The sequence below is a fragment of the Podarcis vaucheri genome (genome assembly GCF_965113315.1).
Source record: "Podarcis vaucheri genome assembly, chromosome: 1".
Classification (NCBI taxonomy): Eukaryota; Metazoa; Chordata; class Lepidosauria; order Squamata; family Lacertidae; genus Podarcis; species Podarcis vaucheri.
In genome coordinates, this window is record NC_138759.1 from 94,864,515 (window position 1) to 94,877,628 (window position 13,114).

The window sequence follows — 13,114 nt, forward strand, 5'->3', positions numbered from 1 at the left end:
GAAGGTCCTCCAAAGTAGATTTGGGGATGTACAGATGATGATGATTAGTTTATTAAACTTGTTAGCTGCTTCTTCTTGTCCAAGACAATTCAAAACAATTACCAACCAACCAACCAACCAACCAACCAACCAACCAACCAACCAATTAACCATTTCACATTTAAAGAGCTTGTCTATCTATTGATGCTGCCAAGTTGCATTCTAAGCACCCAAAAGATGAAAAAAGAGTTATGGGAGGTTTGGTGTAAAAAAAAAGGGGGGGAGGAAGAGTTTATTTTGTAGATTGGTTGTCTATATGGTCTCTGTCAAACTACCTCAGGGAGAGTCCTCTCACCTGGAGAAACCATGGCCTTCTGCTTTGTCACACTGCCAAGCTGTAGGAGAACTCCACCACAAATCAGGTACAGATGTTTGATAAAAATAATCAAATTGACAGATTTGTCCATCCTTACTTATAGCTAAGCACATTGCAAAGTGCACTGCTGGTGAGACCTCAGATACCCACCACCATCTTAATTACCCAGGGTCATCTCTCTCTCTCTCTTTATATATATTAGCATATGTAAATGTGATGCTCATTTGTGTCATGGGCTTCTGCCCCATTGTCCTTTCAGTACCTACCAATGCCTGCTTCCACTAGAAATTTTACCAATGTGGTCAAGCACAAGAGAGAGATTATTCTCCTGTACTTTCCCTAGCTTCACTTCTATAAACCTGAGATGTTACTTCCAAACAACCAGAAATTTTTAATGACTTCAGCAGTGGTCCATCCTCCTCCCCCCTGCACAATAATGCCACTGCAAAGCTTTTCAAAACAAAAGCTTATAGCTAAGCTTCTAAATCTCCACACTTAGGCTCTTTAATAAGCAGCTTGATATTTTAAAACGCTAGCCATTTAGCAGCTCAAACTTCAGCTGCACTCACAGGACAGCCCATACTGTCTGAGACATCAAGCCCTTCTTTAGGAAACAGAAATTCAAGGAAATTTACCTGAAGCTATAGCTTTAATTTCCAGAGGGAAAAGAGCGTATTATAGATGCCTTTGCACACCATGGGCCATTTAACACCAGTGCCCACTCTGTATTAGTCACTGCTGTGACATCCTTAGAGTCAGGTCAAGGTCTCTCAAAATCCTCAACTATCATTAGCCAAGATTTCTCATGTCCCATGAGGCTTCCCCTCCACTTTGCCATACATTCCAACAATAGCCTCTGCTCCCAGAATACTCCAGTCTATTTGTATGGTAGGAAGCTGAAGAAACAATAGCTCAGTGGTAGAGCATCTGGTTTGCATACAGAAAGTCCCTTGTTCAAAACCCAGCATGTTGGGAATGTCTGTCTGAAATATTGGAGAGCCACTGCCAATCAGGGTATACAATACTGAGTTACATTGGTATAAGTAGGAATAGTGGTCAGGGAGGAGCAGCACAAGGATCTGGTCTTTCTGGTACCAGAATTGCTGCTGTGTACCAGAGTGGGGCAGGGGTGGGCAGGGCAGGGCAACAGTGAGGGCTGTGCAGTATGAGTCCACTGATGAACCCCTACTGGCCTTTCCTTGGTATAATGGAGCCCTTTACATTATTATCTTTTACCAAAACCTTCCAACCAAGTTTGCTGAAGGCATTTCTAGAATCCATATTGCCTTTCCTCTCCTCCCCAGTTCTCCCAATATGACAACATAAAATTGTATCTACCTTTCTGACGGCTGGGTCTAGACTTGCATTCCGTAAATGAAAGGCTCCTTCCATTTGCGGAATGAGCTTTGAACAAGCAAGAAAGAGGAGACTATTGTCACTGATTTTCCCTTCAGTTTTGAAGGCCAGTCAAACACACTATTCCAGAGGGTGCTGTAACTCCTCAGGGCAGTTGTGGTGTGGTGTGCATGGGAGCTACAAGGGCAGGGGTATTTGGTGAAAATCACCTCCTCCCCTTTCACCAGTGGGAACATCTTCTGAGCAAAATTCTACTGGGATAACTTCCAGAGTCTGCAACTGAATTAGTGATCTAGTAAGACTCTTTTCATGATTAAATTAGCAACTTGGCCTTTTGGGAAATGGGCATGTCATGATGCAATCCGCCTTCTTTTCCACTCCTGCTATTTGGGTGGGCAGCATTCTGCAGTACAGGATCTTGCTTTGCACGAAGAATGGCCCAGGTTCAATCACCAGCATCTCCAGTTAAGGAAGAGCCGCTGCCAGTAATTGTAGAAAATACAGAGCGGGATGGACTCCATATAAGGCAGTTCCCTGTGTTCTTAAGCAACTGTGTCTACGAATTACACACCATTTTTAATTTTCCACTGCAACCAAGAACAATGCCTTTAGGAGCTCTAGGGCACTGTGTGAAGTTCAAAATGGTGGGGAATACTGGACTAATACGAGAAAACTCTGCCATAAACAATCTGCTCCCACTCTTAGTAATCCTCAGCTTTTGGCCATGTGGATCTAAAGCTGCTTTGCTCATTGACCTTCGATTCCTCTACTATCGTCTTGGGAAATGGTGTGAATCCTATTGTTATCATATGCTTCATATGCATGAACTATATAAAAAAGAGAGGGGGTATTGGTTGGGGAGAAGATACCAAGTGCGTGCACTGATAATTCTAAGTGGAACTTTAGGCCCATATTAAGAGTGCAGCAATAGAATGGAAAGAAAAGGGAAAGAAGATTGTATGAAGCAATTCCTGCCTATATAAAGAACTAGATGCAAAGCAAAACATCTAATCTGATTAAAATGGGTTAACCATGTTTGAGGAATGCCTGCTGCTGAAAGAAAACCACAACACATTTTAGAAGGATCTCTGGGCTGACCTTCACTGAGAGGACATGGGCAATTCAGCATAGTTTGTACATTTACAGACAAGAAAAGAACATTTCAGGAGTGGGGGAAATAAAAGGCAATTTTCACTGTGCCATGTGGGTTGTGTAACACAGAGATAAGATGTCATGATCAACTTCTATATGTGGCGATCAATAACAACCACCCTTCTCTTCTGCCTGTCCTCAGATAACTATGCAGAATGCAATGTAATTCAGCATAGTTTGTACATTTACAGACAAGAAAAGAACATTTCAGGAGTGGGGGAAATAAAAGGCAATTTTCACTGTGCCATGTGGGTTGTGTAACACAGAGATAAGATGTCATGATCAACTTCTATATGTGGCGATCAATAACAACCACCCTTCTCTCCTGCCTGTCTCCAGATAACTATGCAGAATGCAATGTAAACAAAGCCCTCATGGAAAATCCTGCTCTTTGCCAGTATTAACTCAGTCACAGCTTGTCAGGATGGCATAAACTATAAAGCATAATAAGCTGGCGGAGATTCAAGTAACATACCTGGCATAAACTTAAATACGTGCCAAGGAGGAATGGCATGCTCAACCAGGACATTTTCCTTACTGGTTTAGAGCAAGGATGGAAAACCCCTGGTGCTCCAGATGTTGTTGGGCTACCATCCCCACTATCTCACCAGTGTTTGACCCTTTTCCTTTGTTTCAAGTAACCAAATAAGCCAGGCATATGTTCAAAATGCCTTAAAATGTGGTGTTTGCCACACTGATGCTCATCTCAAAATGTAAATAGCCTCAAGGAATTCTAGACTAGATGCTGTTTATCTAAAAGAAAGAAAGGAAGAAAGGAAGAAAGAAAGAAGCCCATTACAGTAACATCCCTGTACACTCCCCCGAAACGAGATAGGAAGTCTAATCACAATAATTTTTATTTGAGGAAAAGCAACCTGGTTCAGTTATGATGCAAAACGTGGTGGGTAAGAGGAAATATTTTCTATTTTATCAACTTCCAAGTGTCACTGAGATCTGCAGGTTTAATCCAGGAGTTTAATCTAAGTGGCAAGGCAGATCCAAAACTCCCCCACCCTCTATAGGCTGCTTTGACAGATGGGTGGGGTGGCCCACCTGTCAATCACATGGCATCAAATGATTCTACTTCAAAGCAAGAAGCTGGAACACATTCTAAGTGTGCTCTCAGCTTTCCTTTCCTCCTTTGAAGCCCCAGCTTGAGTTCAAAAGAGATCCTGCCTTTCTAGCTGTAATTCAAAGAGCACACCATTTCCCCAGCAGCTGGAAATGAATGACCATGAATGAGCTTGGTGTGCACTTTTCTGCCTGACATCATACGTGTTGTTTGGGTCAAACTAGGAAGCCAGTGGGCCTAATTTGGCCCACAGGCCAGAAGTCTCCCACCAATGATCTAACCCTTAAGAAAATAAAATGGACAAACCACTGTAGAACTAATTCAGACAGAGGGACCAACACTTGAGAAGTGTTATTTTCCCCACTTTGAAGATTATTTGTGAAATGAGTTCTCACACTATTGATTTGCCCGAGTTCTGTGCAGCATTGGATACAGTTTAGATAGAAGTCTGTCCCATGTTTCTTCTAGCAGTTCCAACCTATCAGAGATCATAACAGGTCTCACTCTAAGTACCTGTTGATACCAAATTTGTTTATTAAAACCATAGTCTGTTTAAATCACTTCTCTGAATTTTCCTGGGTCTGTGAGAAATCTTATTCAAAGTGGAAATTTCACAAGCTCTCTGAATACAGTAGTGGAACATACTCTATATTTTGTTCTCTGGGACAAATGTGACAGCAAACTCCATTTCTGCATTACAGTTCTCTGCAGCGTAATTTGCCTGTCACTATCTACATAATTATCAAGAAGCACAAATTGTCACAATAAGTGCAGGGCCTAGAAAGCAAGATCTCAGCCTTAAAACTGTTCATTTCCTCATGTTGCACATGTTCATTCTCAGAAGTTACAACGGCAATACTACCATTCCACTCCAATGACTTTTCAAACATGGAAAACATGTTTTAAATGTCTAGGAGCTTGAACACAGTGGCATTTTGTTTTTATGCGAGGGGTGGTGGTGGTCCTACTTGAAGCTGTTACTTTATTTCTACATTTTTATAGCAACTATATCTTATTACAGAGTATAAAGTTGCAGGCTAATGGAATAAAAAAGAAAAAGCAACGATGGAACTTTTGCTGCCATCCTCTTAAACGTACTGATGCTGAGCTGGGAAAAGCCAAGTGTGGGAAGCAGCAGGTTCTAGAACTCTGGGAAAAAGTGGTGATGCTGTGCTGAAGACTCCATTAATAAAAAGTGATTGGGCACACACCTCTAAGCCCTGTCCACAATAGGAAGTGGTCAGAGGCAGCATGTTGGCTATCAACTATGGCAGCAGATATGTTTAATGCTTTTATAATTGGAGCTTGGAAGAACTGCTGGTTCTATCCCTAAGAAATAGGAAATGGAAATTAAATCAAAACATTTTTGTGATCGGGTTGCATGTGAGCCATCCAAAGACATTTGCCTAAAATGGCACCTGTAAACTCCACTCCTCCACCTGGGCAAGATTTTGCTTTGTTTCTGAAGGGCAAGCAACAGAATAGGACTTTGATCATTCTGGCTACTGAGAGCTAATCCCGCCCAGTTAAAGTAAGTGCTTTATATATATTTTCCACTGTGGAGCTCGTGAAAATGATGAGGAACTTTTGACATGTTTACACTGATGACATCCTTGAACACTGGCACTGCAAACTTCTGTCTAATAATTCAAGAACAATGGAACATTGCTGGGACTCAAGCTCTACCCCACTACCAGTTTCACCATTTCTCCTCTTGAAAGTGGGGAGGGGATATCAGCAAGTTTGGGGGGGGGCAGGCAACACAAAAGGATATTTGGATTGGGCAGGCTTACCTTTAATGATTAATTGGCTTTTTTTGTTTTTAAAGAAAAGCTTTGTCGCTGCTTCAAGCAGCTGGTTGGATAAGCCTTAGCAACCTGATGGTCTCTCCTTTGACAGTGTTTGGGATGCAGTCCTATAGTGGATTCTCTCTCAAGTTTCACAGGAAATTTCACTGAGCTGCAGAGGGAAGCTAATGCACTAATTAAGCCTGTCCCAAAGTCGTCCGTCCCCGCTCATTAAAAACACACACCAAAAAGCTCTTCTATTGATTGATTGATTGATTGATTGCATTTATATCCCTCCTTTTTCTTCATGGAGCTCAAGGTGGCTTACATGGTTCTTCTCCTCATTTAATCCCCCCAACAATCCTATGAGGCAGGTTGAGCTAAGAGACAGTGGCTGGCCCAAGGTCACTATTTCAAGCCCACCCAAAGATTAATCCTGCATTTGCCCTACCCACCGAAAGTACAGAGACTTGCTAGCTTGAATTATTCCGTCCAGCACTAGCCAGGATATCAGGTCTAAGAAATAACAATGGAGATTTCCCTAGGTTTTGTTCTGGACAGTGTCAGTGGTGATGTATATTAACAACTCTCTGCAGGAGCACAGAATAACCTAGCCAATACTTTTGTTTGAAATAAAATCGGACAGATTTTATGCAGTAGTCAGCATGAAGATTTATTAACTTAAGGATATGAGATACCCCCAAGCACCGTTCTTTTGATTGCTGGAAGACAGACAGAAAAAAAGAAATAACATTACACAGTGAACTGTTTTAAACAGTTGAGATAATCCACCCCCCCCCCAATGAACACAAAAAGGGGAGTGCATCCTCTGGGACTTAAGATTTTAAGGTTTTTTTAAAAAAATATATGCCCTAAAATGAATTGGGAGACACAACTGAGGAGTTAGACAGCTGCTGGGAGGCCATGATGAACCAATAAATTGAGGATAAATTCTGAAAAGACATAGCTGTTATGTGTTCCAAGTCCTCATGTCCAGAAGGTGGTCTGTCCTGGATGGAGTTGTGCTCCCTTGGATGGAGTAGGTCCATACCTTGGGGGTGTTCCTGGACTCATCCGTGCTACTAAGGTGGGCTTGGTGGCTAGGAGTACCTTTTCCCATCTATGATTTGTTTGCCAGCTACTCCCCCTTTTGGACAGAAATGACTTGGCCATAGTACTCTATGCTCTAGTAACTTCCAGACTGAGTCACTGCAATATGCCCTTGAAGGCAACTCAGAAACTTCAGTTAGTCCAAAAGGAAATGGTCAGATTACTGGCTAAAGTTCCATTTAGATCTCATGTAACTCGTGTTTGAAAACAGCTGCACCGGTTGCCAGTTCATTTCTGAGTCCAGGTCAAGGTGCTCACATATTCTGCAAAGTAGCTTAATCATTACTCACTCAGAGATGGACAAAAATCCCAAAAGACTGTTTTTTAAAATAAGACTTCAGGGAACTATGCAGTCTTTGGGCTATAGACGGCATATTGCTCAGGGATCATTTGCTTACTCCAGGGGTCAGCAACGTTTTTCAGCAGGGGGTTGATCCACCATCCCTCAGATCATGTGGTGGGCTGGACTATATTTTTTTTGGGGGGGGGAATGAAAGAATTCCTATGCCCCACAAATAACCCAGAGATGCATTTTAAATAAAAGCACACATTCTACTCATGTAAAAACACCAGGCAGGCCCCCAAATAACCCAGAGATGCATTTTAAATAAAAGGACATATTCTACTCATGTAAAAATACGCTGATTCCCGGACTGTCAGTGGGCCAGATTGAGAAGGCGATTGGGCAGCATAGGGCCCCCGGGCCTTAGGTTGCCTACCCCTGGCTTACTCCCTGATCAGGAGTAAGTCTAGATCAGCAAAGTCTAGTAAGTCACCCTTACAAAACTGAGATAAATCTGAGGCACAGTTTGTTTAGTTGCTGTAAGCTCTCTCCCACAGTAAGCTTATGTCACTGATAACTTTTCTATGTTATCCCTGCATCTGCTTAAGAGTCCTATGGGCTGGAGATAAGAGGACTTACAGAAAGTATATAAAAGGGAACTGCCTAAACATTTGTACAGCCCATCTTCCTGAGGACAGGTTATACAAGTTTAGGGACTGTGTGGCAGTCCTGATCACTTCTAAGGCTTGAAAGCTCCCCTGAGTGGCATCCTGCAGGCGAGTTCACACAACACCAGCATTTTCCAACCTGGCATTCTCCAGAGGCCCACCCTGTAGTAACTCACAGCAGGGCGGCTGTCCCTGTTGAGATATGGCAGCAGGCACCCACGGCCTGCACTTCCTGGAAACTGAAGACACTTTTGTTTTGACAGCGAAATGAAAAGGTCTTTGCCAAGGTGTTCATTTTGTATTATTTAAAAACCTATCTTCAATTGTTTTCTTACTGTTTTTTTAAAAAAACAGTTGCAGCTTTTTTATAGTGTTTGTAAATCACCTGGAAACATATGTAAAAGGCAATTCAATTTTTTTTTATTACTGTGAATAATTATTATTACTGTTAATAATAATGTTTTGTATCACAACTCCCATCATCCTTGACCATTGGCCATGGTAGCTGGGGCTGATGGAAGTTGTAGTCTAAAACATCAAGAGGACACCAGGTTGGAGTAGAGTGGACTACACAGTTACTTGGAAGAAGAAGAAGAAGAAGAAGAAGAAGAAGAAGAAGAAGAAGAAGAAGAAAGGGAGTTTGGATTTGATATCCCCCTTTATCACTACCTGAAGGAGTCTCAAAGCGGCTAACACTCTCCTTTCCTTTCCTCCCCCACAACAAACACTCTGTGAGGTGAGAGGGGCTGAGAGACTTCAAAGAAGTGTGACTGGCCGAAGGTCACCCAGCAGCTGCATGTGGAGGAGCGGGGAAGCGAACCCGGTTACCCAGATTACGAGACCACCGCTCTTAACCACTACACCACACTGGAGTCTTAAGGGTTATTTTCTCTGAAACTTGCTGTAGTGCAGCGATTCAGAAGCAGTGTAGCTGAGGGAGACTTATTACCATATTTTTCGCTCTATAAGATGCACCAGACCATAAGATGCACCTAGTTTTTGGAGGAGGAAAACAAGAAAAAAAATATTCTGAATCTCTGAAGCCAGAACAGCAAGAGGGATCGCTGCACAGTGAAAGCAGCAATCCCTCTTGCTGTTCTGGCTTCCGGGATAGCTGTGCAGCCTGCATTCACTCCATAAGACGCACACAGATTTCCCCTTACTTTTTAGGAGGGGAAAAGTGAGTATTATAGAGCAAAAAATACGGTAAACACCTTTGCTCTCCCAGTGCCTTATACCTGCTGAGCTCTATGCTGAATATTAATGTTTGAATAAACCTTTACTGCCTTTTTCTGGTTTTTGCTGAGAGAATCGTAAAGAACCTTTCATACAAGAACATGGACTGTATGAAAAAATATGGAGAAAGCAGGCTGCAAAATGAGGTTTTATGTTTATACCAATCAAAGAAAGACATAACTTCTGAGTTTTTAGTAGTGAGATGGCATAAACATTATTGAATCCATCTCAGTGTGAAATTCTTCATCACATATAAACCTAAAGAGTAACAATTTAACACTGTTTATTTCAGTTCAAATATGAACACCCATAAAATTGGTTACCCTGGCCGTTTTTACTTAGAACAGTTCTTCCCATTAGTCGTCACAAAGCCAACACAAACACCATAAGAGTAGAACAAAATGACAATAAGTAGGCTTGAGTAGCAATAATTTACATCAAGGTTAATTTAATTACAAGATTAATAGCTACATAGTGGGGGGTTGAACTAGATGATCCTTGGGTCCCTTCCAGCTCTAAGATTCTATGAGTCTATGATCTAACATTGTCCCTATATTTTAATTTCCATGGATGGTAACTAGAACTTCTGAAAGACTCAACCCCTTAGTGATGCAAGATTGACTTAGATAGCTATACTTGTGGCTTTAGTGAGAAAGCGGCCCAAATATGCATATAAGCAGTGAAGTCTGATCCATTAGGGCACTGCCCCACCAACCTCAGTCTGCCCTCAGCCAGCCCCCACATGCCTGCTTTCTTTCTTACAACCATTTCATGGGGTGGCCCAACAGGAAGGAGGGGGACAAAACTAGAATTCGTTGGCTCTGCTTAGCATTGGCTCCGGCTCCACCTACTACTGACATCTCAGATTTCTGCTCTAACAGTCCCAAGGGGCACCAGCCATCACTGCATATGGCATATAAACTGTACATATATAAGGTGCACCATCCATTTGGGAACCCTGACTAGCCAGAGTTCATGAACTGGTGAAGGAGCTGTATATATGTATGGCCCTTTTTTCACCAATGCCAAACGCTTGGCTGCCAGGGGTCATGGCCAGCAGGTGCCTCAGAAATGGAGGGGCTGTCCAGCAGGCATGACTCCATTGTTCCTATCCTGCATTCGCTGAACATGTGAGGGGATTTTGTAAAGACCTCTCCTGACAAACACCATTCCTACACTAAGCTGCTCTGTTGTCTGTGCGCAAAAGGATTCCAGATTCTTTGGATGTTCTGAAAAATACCCCCTTAGAGACGAGATTGGGGTGGGGTAGAGGATGCAGCAATGGGGAAAAAGTGGGAATGGTGAAATTCAATAATTTCAGTATTAAATATGCACCTCAAGCACCACTGATTCTCCTGACTAGATTACTGGCTACCCATGGAGCACTCAAATCTACAAATGTCAAGACTAACTTTCTCTACATTGTGCATTCTTTATTATTATAATCCGGCCACATCTGAGCATTGTACTGCACTTTCTAGCAAAAGGTAACCTTTATATAACATGGCAGCATCTAAGTGGCTACGGCTTACATGAATTAATTTGCGAGTCATTCGTTTACCGATTTTATATTTCTTCATTTTGTGACATCAGAATAGATGGACATTGTTAATTTAATAATCATTTTAGGAGATTCCCCTTTTCCTTCTGAGGAGCCATAGGATGACAGCTCATTCACTCAGCAGAGTCAAATAGTGACTAAGAGGACAGCCATTCTCAACAAAATGCAAGATGTCTAAGAGAACTTTAACTGTCTTTCTGTTATAATCTCAAATAAAATATTGGGTGGCGGGAGAGACGAGACCTTCAACAGCAGCAGTTGTAGTCATAGCACCAAGAATTAAGAATATATGCAGTAGCTAACAGTGATTTCTCTCTCTCTCTCCGTTATTCAGACACAGGTATAATGTTACTATTTTGCCTTTGATGTTAAATTGAATAAAAACTCTTCCCTTGATCTTAACTGGATTTGGTAAAAGAATGTTGCTATAGAGGTCTTGTTTACACAGCCATGGAATCTGGAGTTGTTTCAAGAGTTTGATTTAGTCTTGTTATTCCAACTAAAATACATCCCCTTTGACTGATTCATACCAACTTAAGTTTTTAACTCTGATTCCCAGCAACAATCCCTAGGGCTGCAGCCATCATTAACAGGAAGGAGGAAGTGTTCTGTTCACCACCAAAAGTTGTGAATGATCAGCCTGCTATTCCTTTAAGATGAAACCTACAAATAACTACCCTAAAAGAGGGCAAAGTAGACCTATTCACATGCTGAAAGAGCCAGTGTGGTATAGTGGTTAGAGTGCTGCACTAGGACCTGGGAGATCAGGGTTAAAAACGTTACTTAGCAATGAAGGTTACTGGATGACCTTGAGCCAGTCATTATCTCTCAGCCTACCCAGCCTCAAAGGGTTGTTGTGAGGATAAAAATAGAGCAGAGGAGGACCTTGTAGGTCACCTTGAGTCCCTTGGAGGAAAGGTGAGATATAAATATAATACTCAGATGTTCCAAAAAGCAAGGGTATACAAGACAGTTTGTGGATATCTGACAATATGGAGAGGAAAAGGGGAAAACAATGCCAACATTTAGGGATGGGTTTTATATATATCTTTAAAGCAAAACACCTGAGCCAGTTTTGGAGACAACATATCCAGTATGAACAACGAACTGCTTTTGCATTCACCAACTACAAAGCAATTCCATTAAAAAAAAAATCAGTTCTAAATACACAAGGATTTGGCTTGGTACACCCTTATTAAAACCATTTTTCCACCTCTTGGCTTTTATTACTTAAGATACTTTTGTATGCACTGTATGAGGAATACCACCCTCATGATGACCCAAGTACGCCTAAAATTTCTGCTCATGTGGCTCCATAACAATGAGTTTATATAATGCAGAAATTGGGAAATTTGCTGCTTGTGTATCATAAAAACATGATATCAAGAAGATTCACCTAGGCAGAAGGCTTATCATGATCACTGCAGGAGGTGACCTCAACCACCCATACCAATATGTAAATGGAGGACCAGATTTTCATTATTGATGCTGCTGCCCTCTTTCTGTATGCCCCTAGCTTCAGTCACAATAAAGACAATCATCTTCGGAACCAGCTACTTTCTAAAGTACCTGTTCAAATGCAGCCGAAAGGAAACAAAGCAGAACAACTTACTCTCTGTTGCAAGCATAGGAGAGAGTGAACTCTTTGGCTTTTTGCTCTTCTTTCCAGTTGGCTTTGAAGACTCTATAAGCAGAGGGAAAGAAAAGGGACAGTTAACAATTAAAAAAACAACAAGCATTTAGAACTAAAGAGCAATGATTGCAAGAGAAACTGACCTCTCATTCTTTTAATTTGATTCTGATTGAGGTGGAAAGCAGATGGAAATTGTTAGCTTTTGCGATGTTTAAACAAGACTTAATTGCACATAGTGGTTTGGAAAGGCCACATTCTGAATAAAAATAGCTATATCTGCTGTCCAATAGATGTTCTGCTCAAAACTCCATAAAACATCAATGGCTAATCTTAACAATTTAGTAGGATGCAACTTTCTACTCTGATTAAGCCCCGACTAGAGGGCTAGAGGGCTCCATGGTTTAAAAACACAGGGATCGACCAAAGAGGGTTTAGAGTGAAGGGATAAAATAAGATCACTATGCTGAAGTTGAAAGATTAATCAAATCTCAGTTCAAAAATATGGCAAGGCTAGGTAGCAGGCTGTTACAATAAAGATAGAAACCAAGCCTGGGAACAGACAGTAGTGTTTCCAGAAAGTTAAATATAGTCTGAAAGAGATATTACTGCGCATGGAATGTACACTCAGTTGGTAAACAAAATCTGTAAGCTTTTGTATCATTTAAAAAACTTCTTAACCAGGAACAGCAATGGGGCAAACAAAATGTGCACCAAGTTAAGACAACATATTATAGAAAAGCATGTGTGTTTGACTGGTAAACCTCCTATAGGAATCACACACATTTGTAAGCTTGTAAATGGTCACCTCCCTGGTTGCCTCTAGAGCATAAACAGTAACTCCAAGTAACCAGGCAAACAAGTCTTACAAAAAACATGTTTCTCTGAAAGAGCCAATGCCATT

At 41.5% G+C, this 13,114-nt stretch overlaps 1 protein-coding gene across 7 annotated transcripts in view; it reads right to left on the reverse strand.

Moving 5' to 3' along the window:
* MYLK (myosin light chain kinase) overlaps positions 1-13,114 on the reverse strand; it is a 181,778-nt gene that overhangs the window by 38,411 nt on the left and 130,253 nt on the right. For all 7 annotated transcript variants that reach the window (XM_082235051.1, XM_082235052.1, XM_082235049.1 and 4 more), the window contains one exon: positions 12,193-12,264. In XM_082235051.1, coding sequence (XP_082091177.1) covers positions 12,193-12,264 — 72 coding nt within the window. The remainder of the gene's footprint in view (positions 1-12,192; positions 12,265-13,114) is intronic.